This window comes from Amphiprion ocellaris, chromosome 7 (genome assembly GCF_022539595.1).
Source record: "Amphiprion ocellaris isolate individual 3 ecotype Okinawa chromosome 7, ASM2253959v1, whole genome shotgun sequence".
Lineage (NCBI taxonomy): Eukaryota > Metazoa > Chordata > Actinopteri > Pomacentridae > Amphiprion > Amphiprion ocellaris.
The window spans coordinates 38,828,247-38,847,826 of record NC_072772.1 but is presented as its reverse complement, the minus strand read 5'-3'; the positions used below and the strand labels follow the sequence as shown (position 1 = coordinate 38,847,826).

The window sequence follows — 19,580 nt, the reverse complement described above, 5'->3', positions numbered from 1 at the left end:
AGTAAATTAGCTTTGATGGCTCTTCTCTTGATGTGTGTGGGGCTATATTTTTAGATCCACAGTGCACCTGTTTGTCCAAATACATAATACTGAATAGTAATGGAACTTGGACTCCTCATCAAAGAGAGGATCAGATAACATCAATATACCAAACTAAACTGTTTAGATTGTCTCCTCAAGTACTGACGATTGGGAAGAAAGACAGTCAGACGCTTTCTTACGAGGCTGCAGCCTTAACTGATTCATTTAAACCCTAATGTTAAACAGCTAATAATATTTTCCAAGTTAAGGACTGCACGGACAATACTTGGAAGAAAAAACCTGAAGGTATGATCAGTAGGACCCTTTTGATGATTGGATGGCGTTTATTTTTTCTGCAGTGTTTAAGAGTAAAGTAAGTGAATTTTAGTTACTACAAAAATTCCTTAAAATTCAGATTTTTTACTTAATGTCAAACCAAGAGTTGTAGTACGATAATCAGGAGCCAACTGATGGCTCCAGCGAATTTGATGACACTACAGTGTGTAAGAGTGAAGTTATTGAATTTTATGACTAATAATAATAAAATAATAAAAATTTCTTAAAATTCAGATTTTTTTATTTAATATCAAACCAAGTGTTGTAGTATGACCAGCGGGAGACAATTGAAGGCTCTAGTGATTTTGGTGACACTAAAGTAAACAAGAGTGAAGTTATTGAATTTATTACTAATAAAACAATACTAAAATAATGAAAATTTCTTAAAATTCAGATTTTGTATTTAGTGTCAAACCAAGAATTGTAGTATGACCAGCAGGAGACAATTGATGGCTGCAGTAAATTTGGTGACACTACAGTGTATAAAAGTTAAGTAATTGAATATCTGTGTCTCTTCGCTGTTGCAGCGGTTTTGCTATTTGCAGACGGTCCCTGTTCACTCGTTGCACAGCCGGCTTACAGGATGTTTGTACACAACTTCCTGTTTCATTAAAAAAACGGAAACATTTCATGAATCTCCCTCGGGATTAATTATCTATCTATCCATCCATCCATCTATTTGACATAGGTGTGTGTGTGTGTGTGTGTGTGTGTGTGTGTGTGTGTGTGTGTGTGTGTGTGTGTGTGTGTGTGTGTGTGTGTGTGTGTGCGTGCGTGCGTGCGTGTGTGTGACCCTAAACCTGAAAACGTCCAGATGAGTTGCACATCGACCACAGAGTCCAAACGTTTGCATGTTTTGTGTTTTTTCAGTGTCTTCAGTTGTCGTTCAGTCGCTGCAGCAGTGATTCAGAATGCAGATTAACAGGTTTACTGTGAAATTACCTGCACAGGTGTGCCATATAGCCACTCTCCTCCTGTGGTTTAATATTTCAGTGTAGATTCTTTACCTTTGTAGGCTGTTTTAAACTCTCCTTTATTATATTGTATTGGTACTTCCCTGGAACAGCTAACCCATTCAGAGCATGAAATGTGTCTGATCTTTTCTTTGTGAAGTGTCTGTACGTCAGGAACACTTGGACTGAAAATCCAACAATCACAGCTGCTCAAACAGATTTTTATTTTTTTCCTTTGCTGATGTAAAATTAAACACAAATTACAAAAATTAACAACTAAAGCCGGTGATTTATGACATGATGACGGTTGTCACAGATGGGAAATCAGCTGATTCATCCCATAAAACCAGACATCACACTGCCTCAGAGACACCAGCCTCAGGTACAGAACTCCTACATTTCCCAAAATGCTTTTCAGACTAATCATTTACCTGCCAGCATATAGACAGACAGAAACATCGGATTTACCCAAATGAAGGGATGCAAAACATAGAGTCCAAACACCCACAGATTCATTCTTTAATTTGTTTGACCTTTTATTAGAACCTGTTTTACTGTTGAAGCTGGTTCAATGTTAACTGAAAAATAAAGTGAATGTTATTATTTTCTGCAGTTTTCTTCTCAATGACTGAAGTTCAAACTGATTTACAGAACAAACATCATGAGGAAAGAAAGTGAATTCAAATATTCAAGAAAACATTCTGAGATAATAAAAAACTTTAAAGTTACTGAGTCAAACATTTTACTAAATAAGGAACTATTTTTTACTTTATTTTCATCATTTTGAATTTTAGATTTATTTTGTTCAGCTTTTTATCTCATTCTTTTAATGTTGAGTGAATTATTGTTTTGAGTTATTGTTTTACCTTTTATATCCATTTTTCATTTTGATGTCATCTTTTTTAAATTATCTCAGTCTATGAGGTTTTATCTCATGTTATTTATTACATCTACATTTAGATTTTAAAGTCATAGGTTGGACTCTTATCTGTTTTCTTTTCATCTCAGTTTAGATTTAATGTCACAGTTTTGACTTTTTATTTCACTGCTTTGACATAAAGTCAAAATTTGGACTCATTGAAGTTAAAGTGAAAATTCTGACAAAAAGTTAAAACTTCAAAAATATGACTTAATGTTAATGTCTGCCAAAAATACTGTGTAAATTAAAAAAGAGCATTTGGTACTAATAATTTCAAACTTTTTTAACTTTTCATACCAAATTTCTGATTAATAAACCTTTTAGTTCCTTAAACTTAGTGAACTTCAAAAAATAATTAATGACTCAGTAAGTTCTGTTATTTCCAAAACGCAGACTTTTTCATATCTCCTTTATATTTTTGACTTTATTTCAACATTTTTATTTTTATCTCAGAATTTTGACTTATTTTGACTTTTAATTTTCTTTTGCTGGTGGAAATGAGCTTCAGTACAAAGTTCCAGGTCTACAGGGTAACATGAAATCAGAAAATGTGAATTACTGCTCTTAGTTTGTAATTAAACTCAAATCTTGTCTGCCAGCGTCTGTCCACACTGGATTCATTTTCAAAACACAGTTTAGGACTTATCTGCACTAAATCTGACACTGTTCAGTTTCATGTGTGGAAGAAAAAAAAAGCTGGAGGTTCAAACCAGCAGGAAACACTCTAAATCCTAAATGATACTCTGTCAGAGTCGACTGTCTTCTGTCTATAAAAACCAAAACACTCAGAGAAACGCTGAACAGTTTCCCAGACTGAAGGTTTTAGTGAGGCTGCTGGAAAGCATCAGCAGGTATTTCAATATTTCACACAGAGACTCAGGAGTTCAACATTCATCGACTATTTCTATATACAAAGACAAGAACATATTCATCAACTGTTCGTCGGTAGCTTCGACCGCTGCTCCTCAGAGTTTGTTCTGGTGTCCAAATGCTGTCTCAGCACCCACAGAGTCTGTTCAGTAGTCTTCCTAAAGGCAGATTCTGGTGTCGGAGTTCTTCTCCACTAAAACCATGTTGGCGTCCTCTACTGCGACGGCGAGAACGTCAGGACCATCCAGCCGATCACAAAGTAGAACAGGAACACCGGGTACACCACCAGCGCCTTGCGGTTGGGCGGCTGGCTGTCGGTGAGGAAGGCTGTGGAGGCGAAGGTGGACCAGCCGAAGGACGCCGTGACCACCGCCAGCCTCACGGCGAAGCTGACCATCCCAGTACCGCCGAGCAGGACAAGCCGGCAGACGGCCATGGCCACCGTCAGAGGCATGATGCAGTAACCCAGAACACACAGGCTCTGGAAGAAGGAGATGGTGCCGCCCAGCAGCTTGGAGTTCAGGGTGATGATGATGGAGCCGAACCAGATGATGACGAAGACCTGAACAAAACCAGAACGTGGTCAGAGGACTGTAAACTTTAAAATCCAATGCAATGCTGTCGTTTTTAGCCGTTTATCACCTCCCTCACTTCATTTCATGGAGTCTAAAAGTCCACCAGTAGAAGTGCTTTTTTCACTTTGTGCTTCCTTTCCATCCCTGAGGTGGTTTACATTCTGGGTTTTTATGTCATCTACATTCCTTCATCAACATTTATGCTTTAACTGGTAGTCAGTTTATGTGTCTCTCTCTGGTAGTTTAGTGTTTCTGAGGTAGTTTTGTGTCTTTAAGATAAGATAAACTTTATTGATCCCACAATGGGGAAAGTTCACTGTTACAGCAGCTCCAAAGGAGAAAAATTGTTTAGAGGCAGTACAGAATAAATAGAAAGACACAGTGCAAAAACGCAGAGAACATTATATACACAGATGTTTGTTTGTTTTTGTTTTTTTTAAGAAGACTATTTACATGAGGTATTTATGGTGGTTTTGTGTCTCTTTATGGTAGTCTTGTTGCCCCTGCCTTGTCGGTCCTGGAGCCTGCCTGCGGCCCCTCCAGCAACCCCTTCAGGAACCCCTCCTGGCTGTCAGTCCGTTTTGCAGATAATAACTAGTGAGTATTTCCTGTCCTGTTACTGGAGCTGAGCAGCACCAGGGACCGTCCTGCCTCAGCGACCTCCGGTTCTACCCTAACTCTAATCCCAACACGGTCCTACCTCAGCGAACTGCGGTCCTCCCTGGTCGTCGCTGTCGGCGGCTCCTCCCTGCAGCAGCAGAGCCAGGGTGACGCAGAGCAGCAGGGGGCCCCACAGGTCCCAGTCCCGCAGCAGCGCGGAGCTCCGCTTCGGGTACAGGACGTGGACGAACTTGTTGCCCACGGCCCGCAGGTCCCGCAGGATGGTCTCCTTCACCGGCTCGTCCAGCGTGGACAGCTCGTCGTCTCTCCTGGAGGAGCCGACGGGCACCGAGATGTCCCCCTCCACCGGGATGTCCTCTGAGATGGAGACGTCGGACAGCCCGGCGAACGGCCTGCTGTCCTCCGCTGCCGCCATTATGGAGCTTTTAAAGACTGTTTCGGTTCCGCAGCAGCCAGCAGAGCTCCTGGAGCTTCAGAGGAACCACACTCCGGCTGAAGCCACCAACTAAACCAGTGAGACCAGTTTCTGGAAAACAGTTTAGCTCCGGGTCGACCGACCGCTGCTCCACGTCAGCTGAGGATTGTTTACTTCCGCTTTACGCAACAGACGCACACGTTTCACCGTGACGTGTCACGTACACCCGCCGTACAGGAAACGTTTTCTTTGTGAATTTTATAGAAATTTAACTCAGAATTTCTGCGTTTTTTGTGACTTTTGTGATCATTTCAGTTAGCAGTGTTCGTCTTTTTACACCAACAGGTCTGCTTTTATGCTTTTTCTAAGTGTTTTATTTGGATTATTTTATTGAGTTTTTTTGGATTATTTTCTTGTATTATTTGTACAGTTGTGGTATTTATTGGGCGTCTTGCTCCCTGTAGTTTTCTGTCAAATGCAGTAGATAAGATACAAGATAAGAGATAAGATAATCCTTTATTGCTCCCCACGCCAGGGGAAATTCACACTGTTAAAGCAGCAAAGAAACGTAATAATAATTGCAATATGTACAAGGATGAAAAATTAAAATGAGCATATACAGTATTGACACACTGTAGACAACAGCAATATAAAGTGACTTGAAAATAAATGTAAAATTGCAAAGATGCAGCAGTGCAGAGTTTGTTCTGGTTGAGATAATAATAATAATAATAATAATAATAATAATAATAATAATACATGATATAAGTCTGGTTTATGCTCCCATCAGCCAGTGGTGCTGATGACCTATCATAGGGTGGAGGTCTTTTTGAAGCCTCCAGCAGTGGGTCAGAGTCCATGATGGACGTGAGCTTCTCCACCATCCTCCTCTATGGAGTCCAGAACCTCCTGACCTTCTGTCCAGTCAGCAGACCACCACAGAGTCAGAGAATGTCCGGAGCAAAGTCCTGGTCTCTCCAGAGGTCCTCAGTCTTCTGCTTTCTTCTCTCTTTTGCTGTATTTCTGCAAATTTGTCACTCATAAACATTTCAAATCTTCAGAGTTTAACATTTTAAGTTTACTTTTAACAGCTGGGAAAAATGGGTTCAAAGCGGGTTAACAGCATCGTAGCACAATCAGTTCTCTAAAATCAGCTCACTGTTCACAGATCAGCCTTAAAGTCACCTGGAAACAGGAAACAGGTGCAGCACAGTAATGTTGGACTCTCATTTTACTGCACCTTCAGGTGATGTCTCCTTCTGTAGCTACATGGACAACATGTTCTGAATCACCTGGACAGAGTATAGTTAACGATGCAAACAGGTGAGTCAATCAAACTAGAATAAATTAATTTCTCCCAACAGAAGAGTGAACCTGGAGTGATGTCAAATCAACAGGTGAACTCTGAACACAACTGAGCACTAAAAAAATAAAATTACAAGAGCAAACCAGGAAAAGGAGCAAACAGCACTTTGGCTGTAAAGTTCAACAATCTCTATTGTTATGTTTTGTAGTGACTCCCAGCTACAGGTAAAAATAGAAAAAGACTAAATAAAATCCTCAGAGGATATAAACAGAATTAGAGCAGATTCACCTCAGAGATCAGAAACAAAAACTGTTTATTTAGTGAAGAAATTCTCACATGCTGCAGAAAACTATCATTACAAATTCTGTAAAAATAAAAAACTCCAAAATGATTCTGATTATAGCAGATTGATGACTGATGAGTGAGTGACGCTGACACACCTGCTCAGGTGAGCTGCATTCACCTGGATCACCAGGGTCCTAGTGCCCCCAGGCACATCCATCAGTCAGAACCCAACTGATCCGGTTCTGTTAGTCCTGCAGCTTTAGACCAGTTCTGTTAGTCCTGCAGCCTTGGACCGGTTCTGTTAGTCCTGCAGCCTTGGACCGGTTCTGTTAGTCCTGCAGCTTTAGACCGGTTCTGTTAGTCCTGCAGCCTTGGACCGGTTCTGTTAGTCCTGCAGCTTTAGACCGGTTCTGTTAGTTCTGCAGCCTTGGACCGGTTCTGTTAGTCCTGCAGCTTTAGACCGGTTCTGTTAGTCCTGCAGCCTTGGACCGGTTCTGTTAGTCCTGCAGCTTTAGACCGGTTCTGTTAGTCCAGCAGCCTTGGACCGGTTCTGTTAGTCCTGCAGCCTTGGCCCGGTTCTGTTGGACCCGCTGATCCAGAGCCGTCAGGAAGCGGAAGCTGAGGTGGAACTGCAGCACGTCGCAGACTTTGGACCAGAAGTGTCCGGTGAGCCGCTGGAACAGCCGGTACCGGGCCAGCTGGTGGTCCAGCAGCTTCAGCACCACGAAGCCCGCAAAGGACAGCACCGCCAGCAGCAGAACCGTGCGCGTGCGACGGTCCCCGTACTTGAGCTGCAGCCGAACCGCCGCGTGCACGGCCAGGGCGACGTGCGCGCCCAGAGCCGCCTCGAAGCCCCGCGCGTGCAGCAGTGTCAGTCCGTAGCTCAGCAGCGAGCACAGCTCCAGCGCGGCCCCGTGCGCGGCTCCGTGCGCGCCGCTCCATCGGCCCGGAGGCTCCTCGATGTACCGGATCCACACCCGAACCCACGCGAAGATCGGTAGCGTGAGCCACTGGTCGAGCACGGCGGGAGCGAGCCGCAGCACCGTCAGGCGCGTCCACTGCACGGGCGCGTAGACCAGGGCCATGAGCGCGAACACCTGCCTCATGTAGCGGCTCCGGTCGGGTTCGGTACCGAGCCGGTTCCACAGCAGCCAGTACAGACCCACGCAGATATAACCCACGTTCACCAAGCAGTTACACGGCATCGCCAGGAACGCGGGCAGAGCGTGCACGCGCTTCTCCGCGTAGTGACTCGGGTCCAGGTCCACCAGAACCGAGTCAAACAGGCCGGTGTTCACCAGAACAACGCAGAGCAGGAAGGGCAGCGACACGGACAGCAGAGCGGCGAACATCCCGGCAGTTAGAGGGCAAATATCTGGAAGTTACCCCGGCAGTTAGAGGGCAAATATCTGGAAGTTACCCCGGCAGTTAGAGGGCAAATATCTGGAAGTTACCCCGGCAGTTAGAGGGCAAATATCTGGAAGTTACCCCGGCAGTTAGAGGGCAAATATCTGGAAGTTACCCCGGCAGTTAGAGGGCAAATATCTGGAACATTTAAAGTCTTAATATCTGGAACTTAAAGTCTTATCTTCTAGAAGTTCTGCTGCTGAAACTCACGCTCTAAACTCACAGCTGCTGATGTTATTATTCCGGGTTTCAGAAACACGTGATTGAAATGGAGTGTTTGGATTGGCTGCTTGCCTCTCTGTAGACTCCTGTCAGCAAAAAGAAGTATAAAGCCTAATATTGATTTTATTTAATGTTAATAATATGAATAGCATATGTAGCACACCTGAATGAGCTCCTCGGTGGGTTCTGCAAGTAAATTTCCCTTCAGCTGTTTTCTGTCAGTAAACGCTGTTGAATGAATCTGAATCAATCATAAAACTTCATTCTGTTGCTCACAAACAGTAAACTCCATCTGCTGGCGGAAATCAGTTACTACACCAGCAATAGACCATGAACATACTCCAGCTGGATCACAGCAAATACTGAAAACTTCAATAACAGCGAATTTGAAACAAGATGACACAACTAGGGTTTCAAACTATAAAATGAACTAATATGTGTCCGTGTTTCAACAATATTACCGTCACATATATATTCAGTATAATAATGATGGTGCATACTAAATACTCATTTGTGAGAAACTGAAAAGAAAGTTCTGCAAACACTGAATGAAACCTCAGCTATTGATTAAAAGTCTGCATATAATGATGTAAAATCTGACAACAGTGAATAAAAGCTGTGATTTCTGTGTCAGACATTCTTCCATTGCTCACTATGACACTCTGGATGACCTTTATGAATCTGCTCTCTCAGATTTCATCAACTATTCTTTCAGTTCTACTCAGGACTTCTGCTCATAATCAGTAAAAATCTGTCGTTTATCAGTTCTTTACTTTCTGATTCCAACACAAAGTCTGTAAATGTAGTTTAGAAACATGTATAAGGAGAGGAAAAGGAAGTTCTCAGGTCCATGTTTAGGTTACAGCAGGAATAAATAAAGAACACAGCACAAAATAAAACATTAGAAATGAATTAGTTTAATATCAGAGAATCCTTTACTGCTCCCCACGCCAGGAGAAATTCACACAGCTAGGGTTAGTTAATATGTTCTGTATTACATTTGTCTAATATACATCATACTGTTTAGCACCAATCATTAGCACTATTCATTTCTGTTATTAAATACCCGGCTTCTTCAGGAGAACCTAAAACCATCAGCACAAGGTTGATGTTTCATTTAGACGATGAACCCAAACACACATCAGACGTGGAAAAGAAATGGGTCCATCAGGCTGGAATGAAGGTTCTAGACTGGTCTCCCCAAAGTCCTGACTGAGATCCATCAAGAACCTGAAGAACCAAGTCGGAAAGACCACAAATGGAGCAGAACGGCACCAGAATTGGTGCCGTTCTGCTCCATTTGTGGTCTTTCTGACTCAGACTTGAGTCAGTTAAATTGATATTATAATGATACTGCCACCTCCATGCCTGATGGTAGGTATAGAGCCCAGAGGAGTCGAGGATAAACCATCAGATTGGTCCATCAGGGTAAGAAGAGAGGCAGATGAAGTGATGTCCTCATCATGGCTAGTGGAGGTTAGGGTTGTGATCTGGGGTTGTTCAGGTCCACCAATGTTATGTTCCCAAAGAATGAGGTCAGCTGATACCTGAAGATACTGAAGGACCAGGTCTTTCCATCAGTGGAGGTTTTCTTCATGTTCCTAGATGACGATGAGGATTCATGGGGTCACACTGAGAATGAGTGGATCAGGGAGCATGAGATGGATTGTCCTCCACAGAGTCCAGACCTCAGAACCACTGAGAACCTCTGGGATGTTCTGGAGAAGACTTTGATTCTCCCATCTTCACTATAAGATCTCTGTAGAAAATGAATGCATCTCTGGACAGAAATAAATGCTGTGACATTGAAGAAGCTAATCGAAATAAGCTAAAGGCGGTCCAATGAAATTTTAGAGTGGGACTTTTTTTTGGACGGGACTCAGATCAGTTCTTTAACATGCGCAGATGCTGTAAAGTGTTAAAAACGTGTGACAAAAAACATAAGATGTCCTCAATCTCCATATCAGGAACGTAACAACAGATACAGAAGGATGTATGAATGTGAATGAGTGATTTATATTAAAAACATCTTTCAGTCCTTCTTCCACAGTTTGTATATTTTAAGCATCATGTGTGCAGAAATCTGTTCCACATCTTCTCTCATAGCTTCATCCAGCAGCATCCTTCATCCTTCTGATGGGTTTTTGTACCTGAGACGTCTTCCAGGATAGCAGTAGTAGGACGGAGCTCCACCTGTGGTCAGATGTTTCCATGCGTCATAGAAAGACTATGACATTTTGGACAACATACTAAACCAGTGTTTCCTCTACATTCATTCAGCAGCAGCGGGCCGCCATTCCTAAATCCCATCTGCTGCTTCTTCAAATTTCTTTCTTATTTTTTTTTTTTTTGTTATTGTCACAAATACGCCCCCGCTGCATGTCTCCACCTTCACAGCAGAGTCCTGCACTGTGTCGGGTTCTCGCGAGTACTAAGGTAAACTACAGATAACTACCTTTCTGTTGTTCTGTAAACTCATGCTGAGAGAAGCTGGAATTTCCTTGGCTCTTTTGAGATGATCAGAATAATGAAGCCGTGATGGAGGACTAGACCTCGGGCTCCGCCGACCTCTGACCTCCGTCTGATGGAGGATTCATTAGAGGTGTGGAGTCGTCGGCGCTAACGAAGATCCTGTCCATCATTAGAGGGAAACATCAGCAGAGGTTTAATGGATAAACGCCTCCTCTGTTCAGACAGATTCTGTTTTCAAAGCAACAAGACAGAAAACAGATGATGATGATGAGGAAGGTTAAACAATAAAACAGGTTTTTAACATTTAGAAGCTCTCAGTGATTCTAATCAGAATGATGTTTTCAGGTTTACTGTAAGTTTACTGCTTTTGTATCTGAATCTGTTTTATTATTATTTTGCTCCATAAAGCTCCACAGAACAATGAAATAACATTAGAATTCCTTGCAGTCAACAGGAAACATAAACAGTGATTTTCTGTCCTCTGAGGATCTCCGTTTCTCACATCGATGCTCCTCAGGGACAGAAGAAGGTTTAAACTAACTCCACAAACTCCCGTCCTCCCAGGAGACTCTCTGAGGGTTTAGAAAATAAAACACTGATTCTTTCCCAGAGAGCTGATTTAATACGCTGATATCTGAAACCTCACCTGATGCACAGCGGGTCAGGTGTGCAGCATCAGTTACCATGGTGACAGAGGAAATATCACAGAATTAAAAACCCAGAATTAAACCTTGTTTTCTCCAGAACCTTTGGTTTTCTAGATCATCACAACTTGAACTATGGTGGGAGATCAATGAGCTTAGCAGGATTCAATTCAATTCAGTTTTATTTACATAGTGCCAGTTACAGTCAAGGGCTGCACAGTGGCGTAGTGGTTAGCACTTTCACCTTGCAGCTAGAAGATCCCTGGTTCGCGTCCCGGCTTTCCCGGGATCTTTCTGCATGGAGTTTGCATGTTCTCCCTGTGCATGCGTGGGTTCTCTCCGGGTACTCCGGCTTCCTCCCACAGTCCAAAAATATGCTGAGGTTAATTGATCATTCTAAATTGCCTGTAGGTGTGAATGTGAGAGTGATTGTTTGTCTCTGTATGTGGCCCTGTGACAGACTGGTGACCTGTCTAGGGTGTCCCCTGCCTTCACCTGAGTCAGCTGGGATAGACTCCAGCCCCCCCATGACCCTAGTGAGGATTAAGTGGTGTATAGATAATGGATGGATGGACAGTTACAGTCAAATTGTCTCAAGACGCTTTACAGAACCCATATGCCTGAACCCCAGAGCGGAGGGGGGGACAAGGACCATAAAACACACAGTTTGACACATGCATGATAAGACAGATGATACATGCAAAGTACAACTAACATGGAAACTGATTATAGTTTACTGCTATGGTGTATGGCTCTGGCATTAAATATACTACATATATAGCTGGTGGTAAATTCAAAAATATGTAGATGAGCAAATCAAGTATAGTGAGGGTGATGCAGAGTAGATTGATGGAAATGGGCAGCTGGAAGCAGTGGGCTGGAGGAAGGTCAGCAGCAGCAGCATCCCACAGATGGAGATTAGGCCAGTTGGTGGGAGAACCACCACAGATCTGAAGCATCCAGCTCTGGGATCAGGGACACTCGGAGAAAGGACACAGGGAGAAACAGAGTGAGTGTAATACAATAATGGTATATATACTGTATATTAAATATAATGGTAGATAGAGAAGGGCTCAGTGCATCCAGAGAGGTCCTCCAGCAGCCTAGGCCTATAGCAGCAGAACTAGGGGCAGAACTAAGGGACGTCCAAGAGGAAGACTCCAGCTGACCCCCTCAGGGTCCCCCAGTCAGTCCTAACTATAAGATTTGTCAAAAAGGAAGGTTTTATCTGATGAACCTGATGGATCTCCATGGTAACAGATGCTGTGGAGCTATATCTCCATGGTAACGGATGCTGTGGAGCTATATCTCCATGGTAACAGATGCTGTGGATATAGATCTCCATGGTAACAGATGCTGTGGAGCTATATCTCCATGGTAACAGATGCTGTGGGGCTATATCTCCATGGTAACGGATGCTGTGGAGCTATATCTCCATGGTAACAGATGCTGTGGATGTAGATTTCCATGGTAACAGATGCTGTGGAGCTATATCTCCATGGTAACAGATGCTGTGGAGCTATATCTCCATGGTAACAGATGCTGTGGAGCTATATCTCCATGGTAACAGATGCTGTGGAGCTATATCTCCATGGTAACGGATGCTGTGGAGCTATATCTCCATGGTAACAGATGCTGTGGATGTAGATCTCCACCATGGTAACAGATGCTGTGGATGTAGATCTCCATGGTAACAGATGCTGTGGAGCTATATCTCCATGGTAACAGATGCTGTGGAGCTATATCTCCATGGTAACAGATGCTGTGGAGCTATATCTCCATGGTAACGGATGCTGTGGATGTAGATCTCCATGGTAACAGATGCTGTGGAGCTAACCGGTCCAGGTTCTGTTCAGAGTCTCCCTTTAACCAGCTTGATTCAGATTCTCAGTTGAAGTTTTTTTCAGCAAACCTGACGACCTGCATTCTAGTGGTTGCCATGGAAACTAACAAGTTTTGAGTTGCAGAAAACGTATAAAAGTGTTTTCATGTTTGTTCCTGATCAGTGTTCTGCTGCTAACAGACAGAAGATGAATCCGTCTGTTGGTTTTTATCACAGAGAAAACTCAGGAACATTCATTTTTTTTTTATAGGTTTGTCCTGAAAACTGAAGAGATTTCCTTCATAGACGGACAGTTTCAGACCTAAATGTTGAGCTTCATGTTTAAATGAATGCATTTTTAGGTTTCAGAGCTCCGATGTGCAGCTGTCAGGTAGAAATAAGAGTCACAGAGAGAAAACTAAAGATATGAACTCCGAGCATCAACGGTTTTCTAACAGCATTTCATTTTCAGAGGCCGAGTTGTTTTTATTGAAAAGAAATTTTATTTTCCTCACAGCTCTTCATCATAACAACTGGTTGACTGACTGGTTGGCTGCACGTGATTGGTCCGTTTATGCAGAAGAAGAGTCACATGACATTTTTATGAAACTTAGTTAACGAATAAAAATGAAAAATGATAAATCTTGTCCAAAATCCAAATCAAATTCACAATAATTCAGGGTTGAAAAGCAATAAAATGGAAAAACTTCACATTATTTTGGAAAATTTTAGACTGACAAAAATTAAATGTTTGTTTGATGCAAACAAAAAAGACTCTTTATTGTCAAAGAGTTCTCTTTTGGTACATTTTGGTCTAAAAACCCCAAATGAATTGACCATAATTCAATGTTACAATCAATAAGAGAGAAAAACTTTTTGGTTCCTCTAGATTTAATTATTTTTACCCACAATCCTCAGCTCAGCTATGTAACAGACGACTAATTTCACAAGACTTGAAGCCTAAATATGCTTAATTTTCTCTGATGGAAAGAAAACTAATGAATTCTTTCTGTTTTTAATGTTTCTGGCTGATAATTGAGTCCTTCTGGTGATAATTCTGGTCGTTATAAGTGTGTACGTGTGTGAAATGAGGGCTTTTTATCACTTCTTTAAAATTATTTCTATTTTATATTTCCCACTTTTCTGTGTTTCCTTTATAAATGGACAATATCCGACCTAAACGTGAGATTTATGTTTAAAATACTATGATTTTAGTTTCTGAGCTCAGATGTGAAAATGTGTTTTGTTTTTTACTTATTTAAAAAAAATTCTACTGTATGTTTTCCTTTTTTTGATATTTTTCAAATATATCAGTAAAAATGTATAAATTTATAAAGAATAATTGGAGATTGGAGGTTTTTGCATGGATGATTTATATGAAATGTTCTTATCAGTGTTTGGAGTATTTGTGAAATGTTTTAGTAAAATATTGGACTGAAACAGATTTTTATTTTCATTTTGATTCTGAACAGCACAGAATCTGAAAGAAAGTGAAATGTAAGAGTTTTTTTGTGTGTTTTTTTGTCTTTGTTAGGCCATAAAACAAGTTTACTCGTGTTGTCGTGGTGTTTTGGGCACTAAAAATGTTTGTTTTTCCACTGACAATAAAGAATATAATCTAATGGAACCTGTTCTCTCTGACTGGAGTTCAGGTTTCGTTGAGTCAGTTTACACTCAGAAAGTCCGATTTTGTCAAACCTTGTTCCCACAACAACAACAGGAAGCTGCAGAATTTATGCAACAAAAGCCTTTTTTTTAAAAAAATCCTCTTCCAGCTTCTGATGGTTTTAATAAAATGATCTTTTAGTATTTCTCTGTGTTTTCCAGCGTTTTGATTTATAAACCAGGAGCTGCTTCACTGAGGAGACTCTTTTAGTTTTCAGGTCATATGATGGTGAAGAAAATGTGTTACTGCAGTAAAGATTCCACTGAATTATTATTTGATCCATGAACTTGTCATCAGAATCCCTCAGTTCTTCTCCAGTTTGTTGCTGCTGTCGGGTGAACAGGTGAGCTCCAGGTGAACAGGTGATGTCAGCAGCAGGTCAGTCTGTGATTGGAGCAGTAAAACTCATCTACATGAAATTAAATGTTATGCTAATGTAAATGCACTCATGTGACATAAACTGTGAAGTCCACTCTAAACTGTATTAAGGCTTAGAGCCAGGATTTTTAACTTTTGTATCTCTGTGTTCCCCCCGCTGACCTGAGCAGGTGGTACGTTCCACTCAGACACACCTGACGGGATCAAACCACCAACACACATGCCACACAGCTCCACTTTATTTAACCTTCACCTAGTTTTATTGATCTTTTCATGGTTTCTTCATCTTTGAATGAATATTTTTGGCACTAAATGTGAACTTTTTGAACGGACTCTGCTCGTCAGATGGAGGAACGTCGGGGAGTTTGTTGGAAGATTCAGGTGAGAGGAAACAGAAGTAGGATGTTAGACAGGATTGATCTGCTGTCCTATCTTCATCAGACACTGATGCTGTGGCTGAACGTCAGGTCAGATCAGATCAGCAGCACCTGATGTGCATCAAGAAACATCATGTTTCTTGATGCACATCAGGCTCCAGGTGGTTAGAATATACTTGACTTGTTCATTTAAAGTGTTTTCCTCAAAACTCGACCAGCTTCATTAGAGTAAATCGTCATGATGTCGTGTTCAGATAATACCAAAGAGGAGGTTTATGCTTTCTCTGCTTGAGGCTTAGAGCAGTTTAAAATAACAAATTTGAAGTTCTTATGAATGCATAATTAAGAACAATCTCATCTGTTGTCAATCATGTTGGCACCGTCTGCAAAGATGAAGGCAGATAGAAGCACAAATGGGTGGTAATCAAGAAACATATTAACAAAAACGATCACTAGAATAAGCACAGGTTATTTTTTGATGATGTTGAAATCACATTGTGGAAAAAAAAAAAACTCAGTTAAATTTTGATGATGCTATGAAAACATGGTAATTTAAGAAAAATAGAAGTACATCTAATGAATCACTGTAACCAAGAACAGAGTTGAGGAGCTTGTATTTTGAGAATTTGTAAGTTTGTGTGTCAATAATTCATGTATGTTAGTATATTGTCCAAAAAGGAATTAAAACGTCACTGTTTGGTATGTCGCCTTAACCCATTCATGCATGAATTATGATAACCTCAGTTAGGATTTTTTTCCCCCCAATTGTTTTTATTCATCTTTAGGCATGAGAAACAAGGTTTGAACTTTATTTTATTTCAACTGTTGAGAAACATGGAGGTATGAGATCCCAGAATCAGCCACAAGGGGGAGACTCTGGCAGAATAACAGCTAAATAAGGGAACATTGTGATATTATAACCTGTCATTTATAACTGATTCATGCTATAACCTAATAAATGTGTTAAAGCTAACACAAATACCTATTTTTATAATCTTTGTTTAAGAAGTAACTAAGTCAGAACAGCAACTCACTGTGAAAAGTGATGTTTTGGTTACCAGGAAAACTGATGTTTTTGATAGATATGACAAATATGAGGAACTAATGCTTTATTAAATGGAAATGCTTTTAAGAGTTTTGATTACTATGAAACTGAGATGTTTTAGAAAGAGTCTTGATTACTGTTAAACTAAGGTTTTTAACTTAGTAATGAAGTGAGAAGTCAAGAGCTAAGGTGAACTGGGGTCAAGTGTTCACAGTAAAGGTTATTAACCTCGAGGTAGACGTCAAGGATTTTTGTGAGTCTGACATCTGTTTCCTGACCGGAGGCCTGCTCTGAGCTGCAGGTGGAACAAATACATTAATAGAGAAGTAAGACTGAGTGGAAGAGTCCAAACAGTCCAAACAGTTAGTTTCAGTTCCTCAAACATGGAGGGGTCTTAGGATGAGTTGGGGGGGGGAGCTGGTGGAACAGTCCAGAATAGATGGTTTTAGTTCCTCCAGAGCACACAGAGGCCATGAGGTCAGTGGATGGAAGCAGTGCACGAGTAAGGAGGGGGATGGATGTTGTCATCATGTATGTTAATTAAGTGTGCAGTCATTGCATATGCAAAAGGTTCAGTTGTTGTATAAATTGCACTGGATCGAGACAAGAGCTGGGAGTCGTTGCGAGGTGGTCACTTGTTGCAATCAAGGGTAGAAATGCTCTGAGCAAAGGGGATTTTACCACGTAACTCGGACGGGGGATTCAACATGATCTGCAAAGGAATATCTGTTCTATTGGAATTATGGACTGAAGGAGTGCTCTTTCTGCACTGTTTGAGGATTACGAAAGACTGTGATCTAAAAATAACGCTGACTGAAGGAACATTACTGAACTCTACTATTTCCAAAGGATTAACACCAGAATGGATTAACAAAGTTTTTACTGGCCCAAAGAACAAAAATGGATACCAGCAGATCTAAATGGGGACTGAACTCTCTCTCCACCTCCTCCCTGGAGCAGAGCCCAGCGGGGCGTCGGTCTTCAGGTGAGCAGCAGGTGAGGCCACACCCTCTGCTCTCCCCCTCCAAATTACATAGTTTGGGTGATTATTGCTCTTCTTAGATAAAAGCATAGTTCCAGTTAGGAGTCATATTAGAGGATTGTTATAAGAATTAATGTTTAATTGGTTGTCTGATGATTTATGGGCTATTGCTATTTTCCTGCTGAAATTTTATAATAAAGCATTTATCCTGCAATTAAAGTTAACAGATTGGAAATTCTATTTATTTTTATCATGATAATGAATTAATCACATATATCTTCTCAGTTTGTAAAAAGTCAGGTTATTGTGTGCATTACATCTAAAACTGGTTCTGTCAGATTACCTAGTCGTTGGGGCCGTGGGTGGCCTTTTCTAAACTTATCCTTGGGGTTATCCATTCCTTAACCTCTAAATTTAAACCTAGCAACTTACCAAGTGCAGAATCCGATGAGAGAAAAGCTGCCGTTAACAGACGTGACTGGTAATTAATTTGACCATTGGAAAGTGGCTACTCAGTTGAGTTAGTTATCAGTGGAAGCAGGATAGGCGTCTGGATGGAGGCAGTTAGAAGCTAGGTGAATTTTCTCGCTTACCAGCTTAAAAACGTTCCTCAGATCCCATCTGGGTTGTACCATATGGGCTACGGGAACCGGACCCGTTAGATGGAGAGCTGGTCCAGTAATCCTCTGATAGTTAATTAATTTAGTTGATTGATTTAGGAGGTTACTGGCCCTAGGATTCCACACAACCCATTTTTCTAAAAAATATATTTACATGTCCACTGAGATGGCCACCATGCATTTTGCTCTAGAAATATGGATTTAACAAACAAATGGATAAAATGATATACAGTGTATTGAACTGTGAAATGTGATGTGAACTATAAAATAAAATAATTGATGCATAAATAATTCAAACAGCATTGAGGGATTCACTCTCCTGTATAGATTCCCAAGTCTCTCAGATGACATATTTTCAAGAACAGCAGCAGTAATAGCCTAATTGTGGTCAGTGAATTGTAGCTGAAATATAGCTGGTGATGCATGATGTGCACTTTAGTGGACATGAGATTAATCATAATTGCCTCCCAATATAACATCAATACTTGGAAAATTTTGCAATTGTATAACTCCTTAGATGTTCCTCGATGTCACCATATTTTTCTTTCCTGCAAAGGTCTCTTTTTTATAGAAGGTTTGAACAAAAGAAAATGAGCTACTTGGTGTTTCTGGCTGCCTGCCGGCCATCTTGGTTTGACTCTTTTTTTTTAAAAGAATTTGCAATGGCTAGCCAATCACTGGCAGTGGAAGAAATGATGCAATAGGATCCACTGTAGTGGCTGATGTCCAACTATGCCATCAAAACTCATGCACATACAAGAAAACAGCTTTAGAAGAGCTGCACACTGTCATGACCTCTATGCATGGAAGGGTTAAAGGCATCAATAATGAACACAACACAAATAAATTGCTATCATATTACAATTCTGCATAATACACAGTGGAGAATCACAGTGATATTGTAATAATTGAAGGTATTTTTCTGCTGTTCTATCAAAAGTTGTCAGGAGAGGCAAAGAATTCTAAACTAAATAGTGACAGAGAAGAGGGGGAGAAATAAACTGATTTCAGAATGACGGAATGAGATCTATAACGAATGAAACACAGGTTTCAGGTAGTTTAGCTCCGCCCACTAAGACTGTCTCCGCCTGTCTTCTCTAACGTCCGCAGTTGAGACATAAACTCTGACTTGGTGACACTCAGACTCCCACTGGACTTTCCATTCAATTTACACATTTCTTCATATATGTATAAACACACGCACACACGCACGCACGCACGCACACACACACACACACACACACACACACACACAGATAAAACTACCAGAAATACATATATATATAATATGACCAACATATGACAAAAAAAACTACCAGAAATATGAACAAAATGACCAAAATATGAGATGAAACTACCATAAATATGAACAAAATGACCAAAATATGAGCTAAAACTACCAGAAATATGAACAAAATGACCAAAATATGATTGGTTGATAATGTATCAGTGTTATTATTGATTATTGATGGGTTGCAGGGACAGAGATTTGTGTCTGAGTCTCTGCTGCCATCTATTGGTCCATCAACAACATGACTTTTCCCAGATTTAATCCCAGAGTCCTGACTTGTTAGTAGAATGATGAAGAGGTCAGAGGTCACAGCATGCAGTGTAAAAGTTCCAGAGAAGACATTAACTGCAGAT

At 41.0% G+C, this 19,580-nt stretch overlaps 2 protein-coding genes across 2 annotated transcripts; both read right to left on the bottom strand.

Annotated features, from left to right (window-relative positions):
* Nucleotides 1-1,510: 1,510 nt before the first annotated feature.
* LOC111586486 (Yip1 domain family, member 6) lies at nucleotides 1,511-4,903 on the bottom strand. Its single transcript, XM_023296213.3, has 2 exons — nucleotides 4,375-4,903; nucleotides 1,511-3,661 (listed from the first exon to the last, which is right to left on the bottom strand). Exons 1-2 carry the CDS (start codon nucleotides 4,708-4,710, stop codon nucleotides 3,314-3,316), a joined length of 684 nt encoding a protein of 227 aa, XP_023151981.1. The 5' UTR covers nucleotides 4,711-4,903; the 3' UTR covers nucleotides 1,511-3,313.
* A 304-nt stretch (nucleotides 4,904-5,207) lies between these two features.
* Nucleotides 5,208-7,955, bottom strand: LOC129349376 (transmembrane protein 187-like). Its single transcript, XM_055012517.1, has one exon. The coding sequence runs from the start codon at nucleotides 7,651-7,653 to the stop codon at nucleotides 6,799-6,801; it is 855 nt and encodes a 284-aa protein (XP_054868492.1). The 5' UTR covers nucleotides 7,654-7,955; the 3' UTR covers nucleotides 5,208-6,798.
* Between the last annotated feature and the right edge of the window lie 11,625 nt (nucleotides 7,956-19,580).

Bases quoted from the DNA above. Each gene is read 5' to 3' on its own strand.
- LOC129349376 (XM_055012517.1), bottom strand. From the start codon at position 7,653: ATGTTCGCCGCTCTGCTGTCCGTGTCGCTGCCCTTCCTGCTCTGCGTT.
- LOC111586486 (XM_023296213.3), bottom strand. From the start codon at position 4,710: ATGGCGGCAGCGGAGGACAGCAGGCCGTTCGCCGGGCTGTCCGACGTC. The intron at 3,662-4,374 runs GTAGGACCGTGT...GGTTTTGTTCAG, and splicing joins GAGGACCGCAGTTCGCTGAG to GTCTTCGTCATCATCTGGTT.